The 14,884-nt window shown below is 38.2% G+C and overlaps 1 protein-coding gene across 1 annotated transcript in view; it reads right to left on the bottom strand.

Annotated features, from left to right (window-relative positions):
- Nucleotides 1–14,884, bottom strand: part of cps1 (carbamoyl-phosphate synthase 1, mitochondrial) — a 102,557-nt gene that overhangs the window by 31,885 nt on the left and 55,788 nt on the right. Inside the window, exons 29-32 of the mRNA XM_017707326.2 lie at nucleotides 5,595–5,672; nucleotides 3,007–3,114; nucleotides 2,425–2,514; nucleotides 793–963 (exon numbers count right to left, since the gene is read on the bottom strand). Coding sequence (XP_017562815.1) covers nucleotides 793–963; nucleotides 2,425–2,514; nucleotides 3,007–3,114; nucleotides 5,595–5,672 — 447 coding nt within the window. The remainder of the gene's footprint in view (nucleotides 1–792; nucleotides 964–2,424; nucleotides 2,515–3,006; nucleotides 3,115–5,594; nucleotides 5,673–14,884) is intronic.

Raw genomic sequence — 14,884 nt, 5'->3', positions numbered from 1 at the left:
ATTATCCTTTGTGCAGCTAATAACCAAGACACTTCTCAGACAGAGGGTTTCAGGATTTTCAGAAAACGAGTGAAAATATTAGGGCTCCGTTAGACACTAAGCTAATTTGGTCAATACTCAAATTCTTCTAACAAAGGAAAAAAATGAAATTGAGCCATAAAACCGCAGCGCTATAAAACTGCAAGTAAAACCATGCGTACTTTCACTGGAAGGTCTTAAGGCCTTTCATAACCTGGTCTGCTGAGGCCTTTAATAACCTCCCAATTCAATTGAATTTTATTATGATTATTAACTCTAAGCTACATCGACTACAACGCAATCTCAGGTTAAAGAGATGTGTAATGAACCTTTGGAAAAGCCAGTGGATTCTGGCCATTCAAAGGGTTAAGGAAACTTCAGTGCATCACAGAATCTCAATTTAAACAATAGAATTCTTCTGAAATGAAACACTGACTGGGCTCAATAGGAACATATACTGGGAACACAGTCTAGACTTCAAATCTTTTATGTTCGTCATTCTTTTTTAAATAAATCAGATAAAACTTGCTTAAGTATGTTAAAACAGACTTTGAAACAAACTTTCATTTCACTGTAAGATATATGAAGTAGTATTTTATTTGGACCCCAACAGAAGATCCTTACTTAACTGTATTATTATTCTAATCAATCACAATTGATTCTAACATACTAAAATCTCGGCAGCTGAAACACCTTCAGCGTCAGTGCACCACTAATACATATTCGCACCCCTAAATTTCACTGTTTTTCAACCTAATGAATACACACGCTTACCTTGATGCCAACGTAGTCTACGGGAATGATGGGGTTCTCCAGGGTGGGCAGCTGGGACTCGTTCAATGGCTCTCCCACCATCACTCTGGTGGCCACGTTAATGAAGTCCACACCAATGGTTTTAGACACAAATGGGAAGGACCGTGAGGCACGCAGGTTACACTCGATCACCTGCACACAAGAAACGTATAAATGCATCCATCCATCCATCCATCCATTTTCTAAGCCGCATCTCCCTCAGGGTCGGCGGGGGGGATGGGGGTGGGGGGGTTCGGTGCTGGAGCCTATCCCAGCAGTTTTCGGGTGGAAGGCAGGATACACCCTGGACACGTCGCCGGTCCATCGCAGGGCAATAAATATAAATGTTAATGAAAGTTACACTAAATTCTAGCCATCATGTCAACAGTTTAGTGTTTGGTCATACTATCATGAACACAGAGCTGCCAGCCCCTCGGTTTAAACAAAACAAGGTTCTTATGTGGGTTATGTCTAAAACGGATTTGGGTGGTTTACTTTATATACATGCTGCAGCCTCCACTCATCAGAACTACTGTATACAGTACAAAAATTACCTTTTTTAAACTGTGCATTAAAGCAGAATTCAATTAATATGCACTCATAGATATGCACAGATAGTATTTTACAATGGTTTTGGAAAGTGTCTCAGCCAATCAGAGTTCAGAACCGCAAATATCCATTTTATCCTTGATATTTTGATGGGTCGTGTTCTTGACTTTAGGCTTTCTGGTTAACTGTTAATTGTCAACTGACCGCCATGTTTACAGGCAGCCTACTAATCTGTTAATAATCTGACTTTGCGCGTCGCGTCAAAGCAAAAGTTTTATAATGTTCAACACGGCGGAGCAGAAACTGGTCTGCAGAGGAGACGAAGTTTATACTCTGAGCTTTAAAAGGCGGCGGTGGGACGGACGTCCAGCTTCTGTGTCTCATAGCACGACGTCTTCCTCTCGGCTTTCTTTAATAAGGACATGTGAAGGACGTTTTCCTGCCATAATTTTAAAGCAATTAAAACACAAGTGCGCCAGCTGAAAACTCGTCTCACTCTGACTGGACTCACGTGATGCTCGTTGTCATGGTAACGTCTACACGGAATGGCTCTCTATGTATGCATGTCATTGTGGATCTGAATAATTGTAGAGAGCATGTAAACAGATTGTCCATCAGATTGTTGAGTAGAGTGAGCATAAACCCCTCAGTCTTAATATATAATTGCAGTGTGTTCAATCAGATCGGAGAAAATCTTTGCATGTAAACACAGCCAATGATGGGCGGCTAGCACTCAAAAGAAACTGCCAACAATTGCATCCCCAGCCTGAACTGTGGGTCACATTTGTTCATCTGAAGAGAAATGCTGAAGAAAAGTGAATCTAAACTTGAATTTTACTATTCATGTTACATTTGTTTTCATAGTTTGCCAAGCCTACAATACAGAGGTTCTACAACTGAGCAGGTCATTAATGACTTAAGCGATGAAATGAAGGGATTTTATCAAATGATCAAATTATAATTTGGCTTTTGAAAACTGTCTGGCCCACTAGACTTGGGAAAACCTCAATTCCACTTTCAAGTCCAGACTTGAACTTCATAGAGAGTTCAGCGCCAATAACTTACCATGACATCATTGCCTTTCACCAGAAACTGAGTGTTAAACGGCCCTGAAATCTCGAACGCCTTCGCAATTTTACGGGTGGCGGACTTCACCTGAAAATTACCACAGAGAAAAAGTAAAATTATAGAAAATCCACCAACCACAACTCAGTTTAAAATCCTCACAAATGCATAGGGGACCCAGATTATATCAATCACCGCCGAGGTTATGCATGCCCCGTCACCATACAGCATGGAATATGGAGACGGCGACTTTAGGGAAACTAAATGCAAAGGGAACTTTGATGTGACACCTTTGACAAACTGAGTTTGATTCAGAGGAAGTAAGAGCAAGTGAAACGTCACTTGATCAAAGAGAGGGACCGAATCTTAATCTCTTGCTTCAACCTAAAAAAGTATCAAATATGCTTGCGACATGAAACGGCATCAGATTCATGGTCCTATTTCTCTCTTATGATATTATTTGGAAAAAAATGTAAGTAAAATATATTGGGTTCGAATACTGTAGTGGATGAATCTGCCCAGACTGCTCTATGAATCTTATAGTGAAGGAAATAAGAAGCACACAGAAAAGAGAGCTGAGACCTTTTCCAGGGCTCCTTGGCTGATGGTCTGTGTCGGCAGGATCAGGGTGGCGTCTCCTGAATGAACTCCAGCGTCCTCCACATGCTCAGTGATGGCATGAACCAGCACCTGGAAGGACATCAAATATTAAATTGGCAGGGAAAAATAAATCAAGAAAATCGGAGCACTCCCCTTTCTATCCTAAATAAGTTTTCACCCCACCAAAACAACCAAAATCTAACATGACAAAAACAAAAATAAATAAAAAACGGAACTCACTGCACATAAGAGCATGCAAGCATATGACCACTTAGCCAAAACACTATCCTAACAGAAAAACTGCACAGGTACATGCACTCACTGGCCACTTTATTAGGTACTAGAGATGTGCACAGGTATTTATGGACTTAGTTAACTTTTCAAGGTGCCAGTATTTGAATAATAATGTTTTATAATACGACAGCTGAGAAAACATACAAGCTAATAATTTAGTCACACTTTAAAAAACAAAATTAAAATGTTACATGTTTGCAGAACTGGCAAGGCTCTCGATTGACCGCTCGATCTACGTTCCCACCCTCACCTATGGTCATGAGCTTTGGGTAATGACCGAAAGAACGCGATCGCGAATACAAGCGGCCGAAATGAGTTTTCTCCGCAGGGTGGCTGGACTCTCCCTTAGAGATAGGGTGAGAAGTTCGGTCATCCGGGAGGGACTCGGAGTAGAGCCGCTGCTTCTTCACGTCGAGAGGAGCCAGCTGAGGTGGTTCGGGCATCTGGTTAGGATGCCTCCTGGACGCCTCCCTTGGGAGGTGTCACAGGCAAGTCCACCGGGGAGGAGACCCCGGGGAAGACCCAGGACACGCTGGCATGACTATATCGCCCAGCTGGCCTGGGAGCGCCTCGGAATCCCCCTTGGAGTGGAAGTGGCTGGGGAAAGGGAGGTCTGGGCCTCATTGCTTAGGATGCTGCCCCCGCGACCCGAACCCCGGAGAAGCGGAAGATAATGGATGGATGGATGGATGGATGTTTACAGAACTGTAAAACATGAAATGTTTGCTCATATTTGTGATGATGTATGTTTTGCCATACTCTGCTACCCCAAAACATCAGTGTCTTAATGTGAGTGTATTGCCAAGAACACATTGTTAAAGATGTGAAAGGGCAGAGAGGTTTTCTTGCAAACTAGGCTAACTGTTTTAGCCGATGCTACCTGGGTGCACAAACAATGAAAAGACATTTCTCTGACAAGCTAACGTGGGAATTTTGCCCACTGAGGAGAAAAGATCCCGTGTAAAAGATGACAAGTTATCTTCAGCATCCAGTGCTGTTCAGTTTAGCTTCAGCAGCTCGGCAGCTCATCTAACAGAGTCTCTGTTATTCATCTGACACAAAACGAAAGCTTATTTTTGAATAACAAAATGTGACATTAATGCAATAATTATTGATCAATTCTTTAACCACTTCTAAACCTCCCCTCAACGAAACCCAGAGTTAATTCTAGTTATCATCCAAATACCCGATTTAACTACTCAATATTTGTGTTAAATCAAGCGTGCTGGTGATGAAATTGAACAAAATCTATATTATCTATATTATGACTGGGGAGCCCAGGATAAATATAGCACCAAACTTTGTTCTTCAAAATTAGCCCACAAGACATCATCTACTTTTTCCAAAAAGTTTTGTATTATTTTTAATTATATACACTATAAAGATATACGTTTTTAAACAAGTGTCATCTTTCCTTATTATCTTAAATTCAGTTGCTAGACTGCTAGCTCTCAAACCATCCTGTTAATACAAGATAGCCATGCGTATCCCCTAAAAAACTAACTAGCTAATGCTACAAAAAAACGAACAACAGCCGTTTTTAAATCATCATTCCTCCAGCATTCATCCAGCTAGCCAATCTGTTATAGAAAGAACAGTGGTCCCATTATATGGATTTATAGATGCATGTCATTTACTGTTGCATTGTGTTCAATGTTTATTTCTCCATTCTGGCTTTTGCAGTTGTAGCCATGGAATCAGCTTCTTGTACGCAGCATTCTTTATTTTGCTGGCTAAGAAATTAATGAATGACGATGCACCAACATAACGCCATACGCACAGCATGCTGGCTCTCAGATGAACACTGTCAGATTTCTGCTATGAAATGGCTGTGGAAAAAAAAACACAGGGAGCTGGGAAACCAGAAGGGGAGAGCAAAATAGCTGCATTCAAAATGCTGTGTGTAACATTTGTTTTCATTAAGGCTGTTATTATGGGGGGATAACATCCCTGTTCCAGAAGGTAACTCACAACAGATGAAAACCTCCATCTGCTGCATAATGAAGTCACTCTTGTGTGGCTCTGTGATTCAGAGACACAGATTCAATCAGAATCAAGTGCTTCACATTTCGCTTCTGACCGATTTCAATTTAATGCATCCGGGTTTTGCTGATCTTTGCCCGATAAAGTTCTTTTTGCTTTTATCTCTGTTTCATGAGTCATATAGCACCACACTCCAACCACACACACACACACACACACACACACACACACACACACAGAACTGCATATATTATAGAAATGTAAAAGTGAAATAAAAGCAGAGAGTGTCCAACCTTGCCTGCCTTGGCCACTGCGTCCACTTCAACCTCTCTGGCCCCGCGAATGAACTTGGTAATGACCACAGGATGCTCCTGCATTGGTAGTAGACAATAATAACAAATGCAAATACTGCTAGACCTGTACTTCAATCAGCTGTTTACATTACTGTAAATGGCATGAACTTTGAAATAAGAGCACTGCTTTTAGGAAAGAGCACTTACATATTTACACATTTACATATTTTATATGAAATAAGATATTTTAATAAGAATTTAAAAAAAAAATTGTAAAAAGGGATTTTTCTGCACAGTTTATTGCACAATTAATATAAAACATACAACGATAAAACATAAAAACATCATTTGACGAGGGGCACCCAAACTATTGCATACGGCTATAAGACCAAAACATGGATTTAGACTTAAAATCAAAGATGCCAATGGAATCAAATTACACCCAAATCAGGAAGCACTGAGACACTTTTTAGAGAGCGCTAAAAATATATTTTTTACAAGGAGACTCAAAGTAAAGATACTAAACTGGGTTCTTTGCACAATGCCACAGAAGATAGAACCTCAACATGATGTAAAGGTTCTCGGAAGAACCCTTACATTGGTACAAAAACTTCATACTTCAGCCTGCACTCGTAAATCTCTTTCAAACATGGTTCTTTAGGGAAACAACAGTGGTATTTACACGGCATCACTTTTTTAAGGAGTGCAATGCAACCTCCAACTGGTAACCCAGCCAAAAGGAAAAGGCATAATCCCCAGTCTCAAGACTATACATGCTCAGTGTATAGCGTGTCACACCATGTGAAGTCTGAAACACAGAAGGGGAATCAACAGGCACATCTGTGCTGTGTCCATGTGTTAGGGAAACATAGGAAAGAGCCAATGATGGCGGGTAGGATACAGCAGGACTCCCAGCCTGACACTGTGCTTCCTTTCTCTGCATCATATCATTATCCATCATAATGGTCTCTTTGAGTGTCTGTGACAGCGACTCTCACAGCTACAGCGCTAATGAATATTCCACTGATATTCCACAGACAGGCGCTGTGTGGGGGGGCATCTCTCAATGCAGGTGTCCTGCTCCATGCCCGTCTGGTGAGGGTGTGTACTGGGTTATATGTATCAGACTAAAAATCTCGGCCAGGTTCTAGTCTTTAATGTCTGTCTTGACAACTACAGCCTAGACAATGAAGTCTGGAGCTGGTAGAATTTTGATGTCTAACTGGCTGCGCTCAGCACACATGAAAGAAGAGTCTGCTTTGTGAAACTTTTGATTTTTGGCTATTTTTTTATTCACTATGAAGTCCTGTTGGAGCAGGATTAGATTTACCTGGGGAGGGTCCATAATTTAAGTGATTACAAAGGAGATTAGTGATTTTAATCCGGTATGAATCTGCAGTGTGTAGTTTTACAGTCTGACTGTAATAATTGTGGAGTGATTTTAATCCAGTATGAATCTGCAGCGTGTGTAGTTTTACAGTCTGACTGTAATAATTGTGGAGTGATTTTAATCCAGTATGAATCTGCAGTGTGTGTAGTTTTAAAGTCTGACGGTAATAATTGTGGAGTGATTTTAATCCAGTGTGAATCTGCAGTGTGTGTAGTTTTACAGTCTGACTGTAATAATTGTGGAGTGATTTTAATCCAGTATGAATCTGCAGTGTGTAGTTTTACAGTCTGACGGTAATAATTGTGGAGTGATTTTAATCCAGTATGAATCTGCAGCGTGTGTAGTTTTACAGTCTGACGGTAATAATTGTGGAGTGATTTTAATCCAGTATGAATCTGCAGCGTGTGTAGTTTTACAGTCTGACGGTAATAATTGTGGAGTGATTTTAATCCAGTATGAATCTGCAGCGTGTGTAGTTTTACAGTCTGACTGTAATAATTGTGGAGTGATTTTAATCCAGTATGAATCTGCAGTGTGTAGTTTTACAGTCTGACTGTAATAATCGTGGAGTGATTTTAATCCAGTATGAATCTGCAGTGTGTGTAGTTTTACAGTCTGACGGTAATAATTGTGGAGTGATTTTAATCCAGTATGAATCTGCAGTGTGTGTAGTTTTACAGTCTGACTGTAATAATTGTGCAGTGATTTTAATCCAGTATGAATCTGCAGTGTGTGTAGTTTTACAGTCTGACTGTAATAATTGTGGAGTGATTTTAATCCAGTATGAATCTGCAGTGTGTGTAGTTTTACAGTCTGATGGTAATAATTGTGGAGTGATTTTAATCCAGTATGAATCTGCAGTGTGTGTAGTTTTACAGTCTGACTGTAATAATTGTGGAGTGATTTTAATCCAGTATGAATCTGCAGTGTGTGTAGTTTTACAGTCTGACTGTAATAATTGTGGAGTGATTTTAATCCAGTATGAATCTGCAGTGTGTAGTTTTACAGTCTGACTGTAATAATTGTGGAGTGATTTTAATCCAGTATGAATCTGCAGTGTGTGGAGTTTTACAGTCTGACGGTAATAATTGTGGAGTGATTTTAATCCAGTATGAATCTGCAGCGTGTGTAGTTTTACAGTCTGACTGTAATAATTGTGGAGTGATTTTAATCCAGTATGAATCTGCAGTGTGTGTAGTTTTACAGTCTGACTGTAATAATTGTGGAGTGATTTTAATCCAGTATGAATCTGCAGTGTGTAGTTTTACAGTCTGACTGTAATAATTGTGGAGTGATTTTAATCCAGTATGAATCTGCAGTGTGTGGAGTTTTACAGTCTGACGGTAATAATTGTGGAGTGATTTTAATCCAGTATGAATCTGCAGCGTGTGTAGTTTTACAGTCTGACTGTAATAATTGTGGAGCGATTTTAATCCAGTATGAATCTGCAGTGTGTGTAGTTTTACAGTCTGACTGTAATAATTGTGGAGCGATTTTAATCCAATATGAATCTGCAGCGTGTGTAGTTTTACAGTCTGACGGTAATAATTGTGGAGTGATTTTAATCCAGTATGAATCTGCAGTGTGTAGTTTTACAGTCTGACAGTAATAATTGTGGAGTGATTTTAATCCAGTATGAATCTGCAGCGTGTGTAGTTTTACAGTCTGACTGTAATAATTGTGGAGTGATTTTAATCCAGTATGAATCTGCAGTGTGTGTAGTTTTACAGTCTGACTGTAATAATTGTGGAGTGATTTTAATCCAGTATGAATCTGCAGTGTGTGTAGTTTTACAGTCTGACTGTAATAATTGTGGAGTGATTTTAATCCAGTATGAATCTGCAGTGTGTGTAGTTTTACAGTCTGACAGTAATAATTGTGGAGTGATTTTAATCCAGTATGAATCTGCAGCGTGTGTAGTTTTACAGTCTGACTGTAATAATTGTGGAGTGATTTTAATCCAGTATGAATCTGCAGTGTGTGTAGTTTTACAGTCTGACGGTAATAATTGTGGAGTGATTTTAATCCAGTATGAATCTGCAGTGTGTGTAGTTTTACAGTCTGACTGTAATAATTGTGGAGTGATTTTAATCCAGTATGAATCTGCAGTGTGTGTAGTTTTACAGTCTGACTGTAATAATTGTGGAGTGATTTTAATCCAGTATGAATCTGCAGTGTGTGTAGTTTTACAGTCTGACTGTAATAATTGTGGAGTGATTTTAATCCAGTATGAATCTGCAGTGTGTGTAGTTTTACAGTCTGACTGTAATAATTGTGGAGTGATTTTAGTCCAGTATGAATCTACAGTGTGTGTAGTTTTACAGTCTGACTGTAATAATTGTGGAGTGATTTTAATCCAGAATGAATCTGCAGCGTGTAGTTTTACAGTCTGACTGTAATAATTGTGGAGAGATTTTAATCCAGTATGAATCTGCAGCGTGTAGTTTTACAGTCTGACTGTAATAATTGTGGAGTGATTTTAATCCAGTATGAATCTGCAGTGTGTGGAGTTTTACAGTCTGACAGTAATAATTGTGGAGTGATTTTAATCCAGTATGAATCTGCAGCGTGTGTAGTTTTACAGTCTGACTGTAATAATTGTGGAGTGATTTTAATCCAGTATGAATCTGCTGTGTGTGTAGTTTTACAGTCTGACCTTAATAATGGTGGAGGGATTTTAATCCAGTATGAATCTGCAGTGTGTGTAGTTTTACAGTCTGACTGTAATAATTGTGGAGTGATTTTAATCCAGTATGAATCTGCAGTGTGTGTAGTTTTACAGTCTGACCTTAATAATTGTGGAGTGATTTTAATCCAGTATGAATCTGCAGTGTGTGTAGTTTTACAGTCTGACCTTAATAATTGTGGAGTGATTTTAATCCAGTATGAATCTGCAGTGTGTGTAGTTTTACAGTCTGACAGTAATAATTGTGGAGTGATTTTAATCCGGTATGAATCTGCAGCGTGTGTAGTTTTACAGTCTGACTGTAATAATTGTGGAGAGATTTTAATCCAGTATGAATCTGCAGTGTGTGTAGTTTTACAGTCTGACTGTAATAATTGTTGAGTGATTTTAGTCCAGTATGAATCTGCAGTGTGTGTAGTTTTACAGTCTGACTGTAATAATTGTGGAGTGATTTTAATCCAGTATGAATCTGCAGTGTGTGTAGTTTTACAGTCTGACTGTAATAATTGTGGAGTGATTTTAATCCAGTATGAATCTGCAGTGTGTGTAGTTTTACAGTCTGACTGTAATAATTGTGGAGTGATTTTAATCCAGTATGAATCTGCAGTGTGTGTAGTTTTACAGTCTGACTGTAATAATTGTGGAGTGATTTTAATCCAGTATGAATCTGCAGTGTGTGTAGTTTTACAGTCTGACGGTAATAATTGTGGAGAGATTTTAATCCAGTATGAATCTGCAGCGTGTAGTTTTACAGTCTGACTGTAATAATTGTGGAGTGATTTTAATCCAGTATGAATCTGCACCGTGTAGTTTTACAGTCTGACTGTAATAATTGTGGAGAGATTTTAATCCAGTATGAATCTGCAGTGTGTAGTTTTACAGTCTGACTGTAATAATTGTGGAGTGATTTTAATCCAGTGTGAATCTGCAGCGTGTAGTTTTACAGTCTGACTGTAATAATTGTGGAGTGATTTTAATCCAGTATGAATCTGCAGTGTGTGGAGTTTTACAGTCTGACAGTAATAATTGTGGAGTGATTTTAATCCAGTATGAATCTGCAGCGTGTAGTTTTACAGTCTGACTGTAATAATTGTGGAGAGATTTTAATCCAGTATGAATCTGCAGTGTGTAGTTTTACAGTCTGACTGTAATAATTGTGGAGTGATTTTAATCCAGTATGAATCTGCAGCGTGTAGTTTTACAGTCTGACTGTAATAATTGTGGAGTGATTTTAATCCAGTATGAATCTGCAGTGTGTGGAGTTTTACAGTCTGACAGTAATAATTGTGGAGTGATTTTAATCCAGTATGAATCTGCAGCGTGTAGTTTTACAGTCTGACTGTAATAATTGTGGAGAGATTTTAATCCAGTATGAATCTGCAGCGTGTAGTTTTACAGTCTGACTGTAATAATTGTGGAGTGATTTTAATCCAGTATGAATCTGCAGCGTGTAGTTTTACAGTCTGACTGTAATAATTGTGGAGAGATTTTAATCCAGTATGAATCTGCAGTGTGTGTAGTTTTACAGTCTGACTGTAATAATTGTGGAGAGATTTTAATCCAGTATGAATCTGCAGTGTGTGTAGTTTTACAGTCTGACTGTAATAATTGTGGAGAGATTTTAATCCAGTATGAATCTGCAGTGTGTAGTTTTACAGTCTGACTGTAATAATTGTGGAGGGATTTTAATCCAGTATGAATCTGCAGTGTGTAGTTTTACAGTCTGACTGTAATAATTGTGGAGAGATTTTAATCCAGTATGAATCTGCAGTGTGTGTAGTTTTACAGTGTGACAGTAATAAATGTGGAGTGATTTTAATCCAGTATGAATCTATAGTATGTGGTGTTTTCACACTCTGATAACAATGACTACAGTAATTTTAACCCAGTATGAATATTCAGTTTATGGAGTTTTACAGTCTGGCAGTGAACATAGTGGAATAATTCTGATTCGGTATGAAACTGCAGAGAGTTTTTAGTTTTACGTTCTGACAGTAATTAAAGTGACATTAATTAAAGTATAGTCTTCTGTAATTGGCTGAAGTGTGACATTCCTCAGTAATGGAAATCCTGATTCAGTCCACCTCACTCTGATTGAGCAAAACCTGCTAACAGATTAGTGGTGTGTGCTATGTCGTTATTGTTATGTGGTGCGATGCTGCTGTGAACATTAGAGCTATGACCCATAAGCTATCATTCAGACTACCTGTGGGAATTTAAGGAACTTACACAGGTACTTTATCACAGAGAAAACAGCCAATCAAAACAAGACACAATAAACTGCAGAATATCCTCTGGGAAAACTAATCCAGCTCCAGTAGGGCTTAAGAAAATTAACGTGGTCAGGTCATCATGTACATCATGTTCTATATACAAGTGATTCAGTGAGCAGAGTAGAGGCAGATCTGAGATCAGTGCTCTTAGAAGCCGGTATATATAGGTGTTTGAGTGAGTGAGTCAGAGGAGCAGTGCAGGTGAACTGCGGAGAGAGACTTAAAAACAGAAAAGGAAGGACCAAAAGGGAGAACGGGGGAGGAGGGCACATCTGCTGCAAAGAAACCACCCTCAGAGAGGATAAACATGGTGGTCTGATGAGGTGCCAGGTAAGAGGGATAAAGAATTAAATAAGAAAAGGTGGGCTAGCAAAAGAGAGAGAGAGATAGAGAGAGAGAGAGAGAGAGAGAGAGAGAGAGAGAGAGGCTAGGGGAAAGTGAGAGACCTCAAGTGTGAGGCAAAGTCCAAGAGAGAGAGAGCGAGTTGGAGAGAGAGAGAGAGAGAGCGCGAGTTAGAGAGAGAGAGAGAGAGCGAGTTAGAGAGAGAGAGAGAGAGAGAATGCCAGAGAGAGTATGAGAGAAAGAGAGAGGGGAGAGACAAAGGGGAGGGAGGGAAAGAGATGAGGGGAGACAGAAGGAACAGAGGGACAATGGACAGAGAGATAGAGGGAGGGAGGGGGAGAGAGAGAGAGAGAGAGAGAGAGAGAGAGAGAGAGAGAGAGAGAGAGAGAGAGAGAAGCGAGAGAGCTCAACCGGCAAAGACCAAGAGAGTAAATGGCAATATAAAAGAGGGAAAGCAAAAGAGAGAGAGGAAGAGTAAGAGAGGAAGAGAGATTTGAGTCAGAGAAACAAACAGAAACATGTTGTGAAGCCGGAGGCGAGATGAACACAGGCTAATTGAGTGCATCGGAAGGCTGTGTGCATGTTTACACAGAAAACCCAATCATCGTTTTCCTGGAACTGTTCGCTGTTCAACCGCGCACTGTTAATTTCACATTCAGAATGTAATCACAGACTCTGCTATAAAATGTTACATGAATAATCATCAATTCAGACTCAATAACAAACTGCAGTTAAACAGTTTGTGAGAGTTTATGTACAAAAAAGTCATAATTCATTTCTGCATGGCCATTTTCCAACTTCTCTTTCTCCCTTATAATTAAACAGGCTGTTTTCATAACAGTGCCTTCAAGACCCATATGTAAATGACCTCTGCTCTGATTGGCTGCGCTATATTGCCTCTCATTCAAAAACAGTCCAGGATGAAACATTCCTTATAACTTCAACAGGGCGGGCTAAATTTCTTTGGGCTGAATAAGTGGATATATGCAAATGCATTAATGAATATTATTAGAATCTATGTACCATATATACTGGAATATTATTAGAATCTTTGGACCATATATACTGGAATATTATTAGAATCTTTGGACCATATATACTGGAATATTATTAGAATCTATAGACCATATAGACTGGAATATTATTAGAATCTATAGACCATATATACTGGAATATTATTAGAATCTTTGGACCATATATACTGGAATATTATTAGAATCTATAGACCATATATACTGGAATATTATTAGAATCTTTGGACCATATATACTGGAATATTATTAGAATCTATAGACCATATATACTGGAATATTGTTAGAATCTATAGACCATATATACTGGAATATTATTAGAATCTTTGGACCATATATACTGGAATATTATTAGGATCGATAGACCATATATACTGGAATATTATTAGGATTGACAGAAAATATATACTGGAATATTATTAGGATCTTTTCACCATATATACTGGAATATTGTTAGGATCTATGGACCATATATACTGGAATATTATTAGAATCTTTGGACCATATATACTAGAATATTATTAGAATCTATAGACCATATATATTGGAATATTAGTAGGATCTTTGGACCATATATACTGGAATATTATTAGGATCGATAGACCATATATACTGGAATATTATTAGGATCTTTGGACCATATGTACCTGGAATATTATTAGGATATTTAGAACATATATACTGGAAAATTATTAGGATCTATGGACCATATATACCTGGAATATTATTAGGATCTATAGACCATATATACTGGAATATTATTAGGATCTTTGGACCATATGTACCTGGAATATTATTAGGATATTTAGACCATATATACTGGAATATTATTAGGATCTATGGACCATATATACCTGGAATATTATTAGGATCTATAGACCATATATACTGGAATATTATTAGGATCTTTGGACCATATATACCTGGAATATTATTAGGATCTATGGACCATATATACCTGGAATATTATTAGGATCTATGGACCATATATAGCTGGAATATTATTAGGATCTTTGGACCATATATACCTGGAATATTATTAGGATCTATGGACCATATATACCTGGAATATTATTAGGATCTATAGACCATATATACTGGAATATTATTAGGATCTATAGACCATATATACTGGAATATTATTAGGATCTTTGGACCATATATACCTGGAATATTATTAGGATCTATGGACCATATATACCTGGAATATTATTAGGATCTATGGACCATATATACTGGAATATTATTAGGATCTTTGGACCATATATACCTGGAATATTATTAGGATCTATGGACCATATATACCTGGAATATTATTAGGATCTATAGACCATATATACTGGAATATTATTAGGATCTTTGGACCATATGTACCTGGAATATTATTAGGATATTTAGACCATATATACTGGAATATTATTAGGATCTATGGACCATATATACCTGGAATATTATTAGGATCTATAGACCATATATACTGGAATATTATTAGGATCTTTGGACCATATATACCTGGAATATTATTAGGATCTATGGACCATATATACCTGGAATATTATTAGGATCTA

This window comes from Pygocentrus nattereri, chromosome 6 (genome assembly GCF_015220715.1).
Source record: "Pygocentrus nattereri isolate fPygNat1 chromosome 6, fPygNat1.pri, whole genome shotgun sequence".
In the NCBI taxonomy this organism is placed as follows: domain Eukaryota; kingdom Metazoa; phylum Chordata; class Actinopteri; order Characiformes; family Serrasalmidae; genus Pygocentrus; species Pygocentrus nattereri.
The sequence above is the reverse complement of the archived record's forward strand: the minus strand, read 5'-3'. Positions and strand labels throughout refer to the sequence as shown.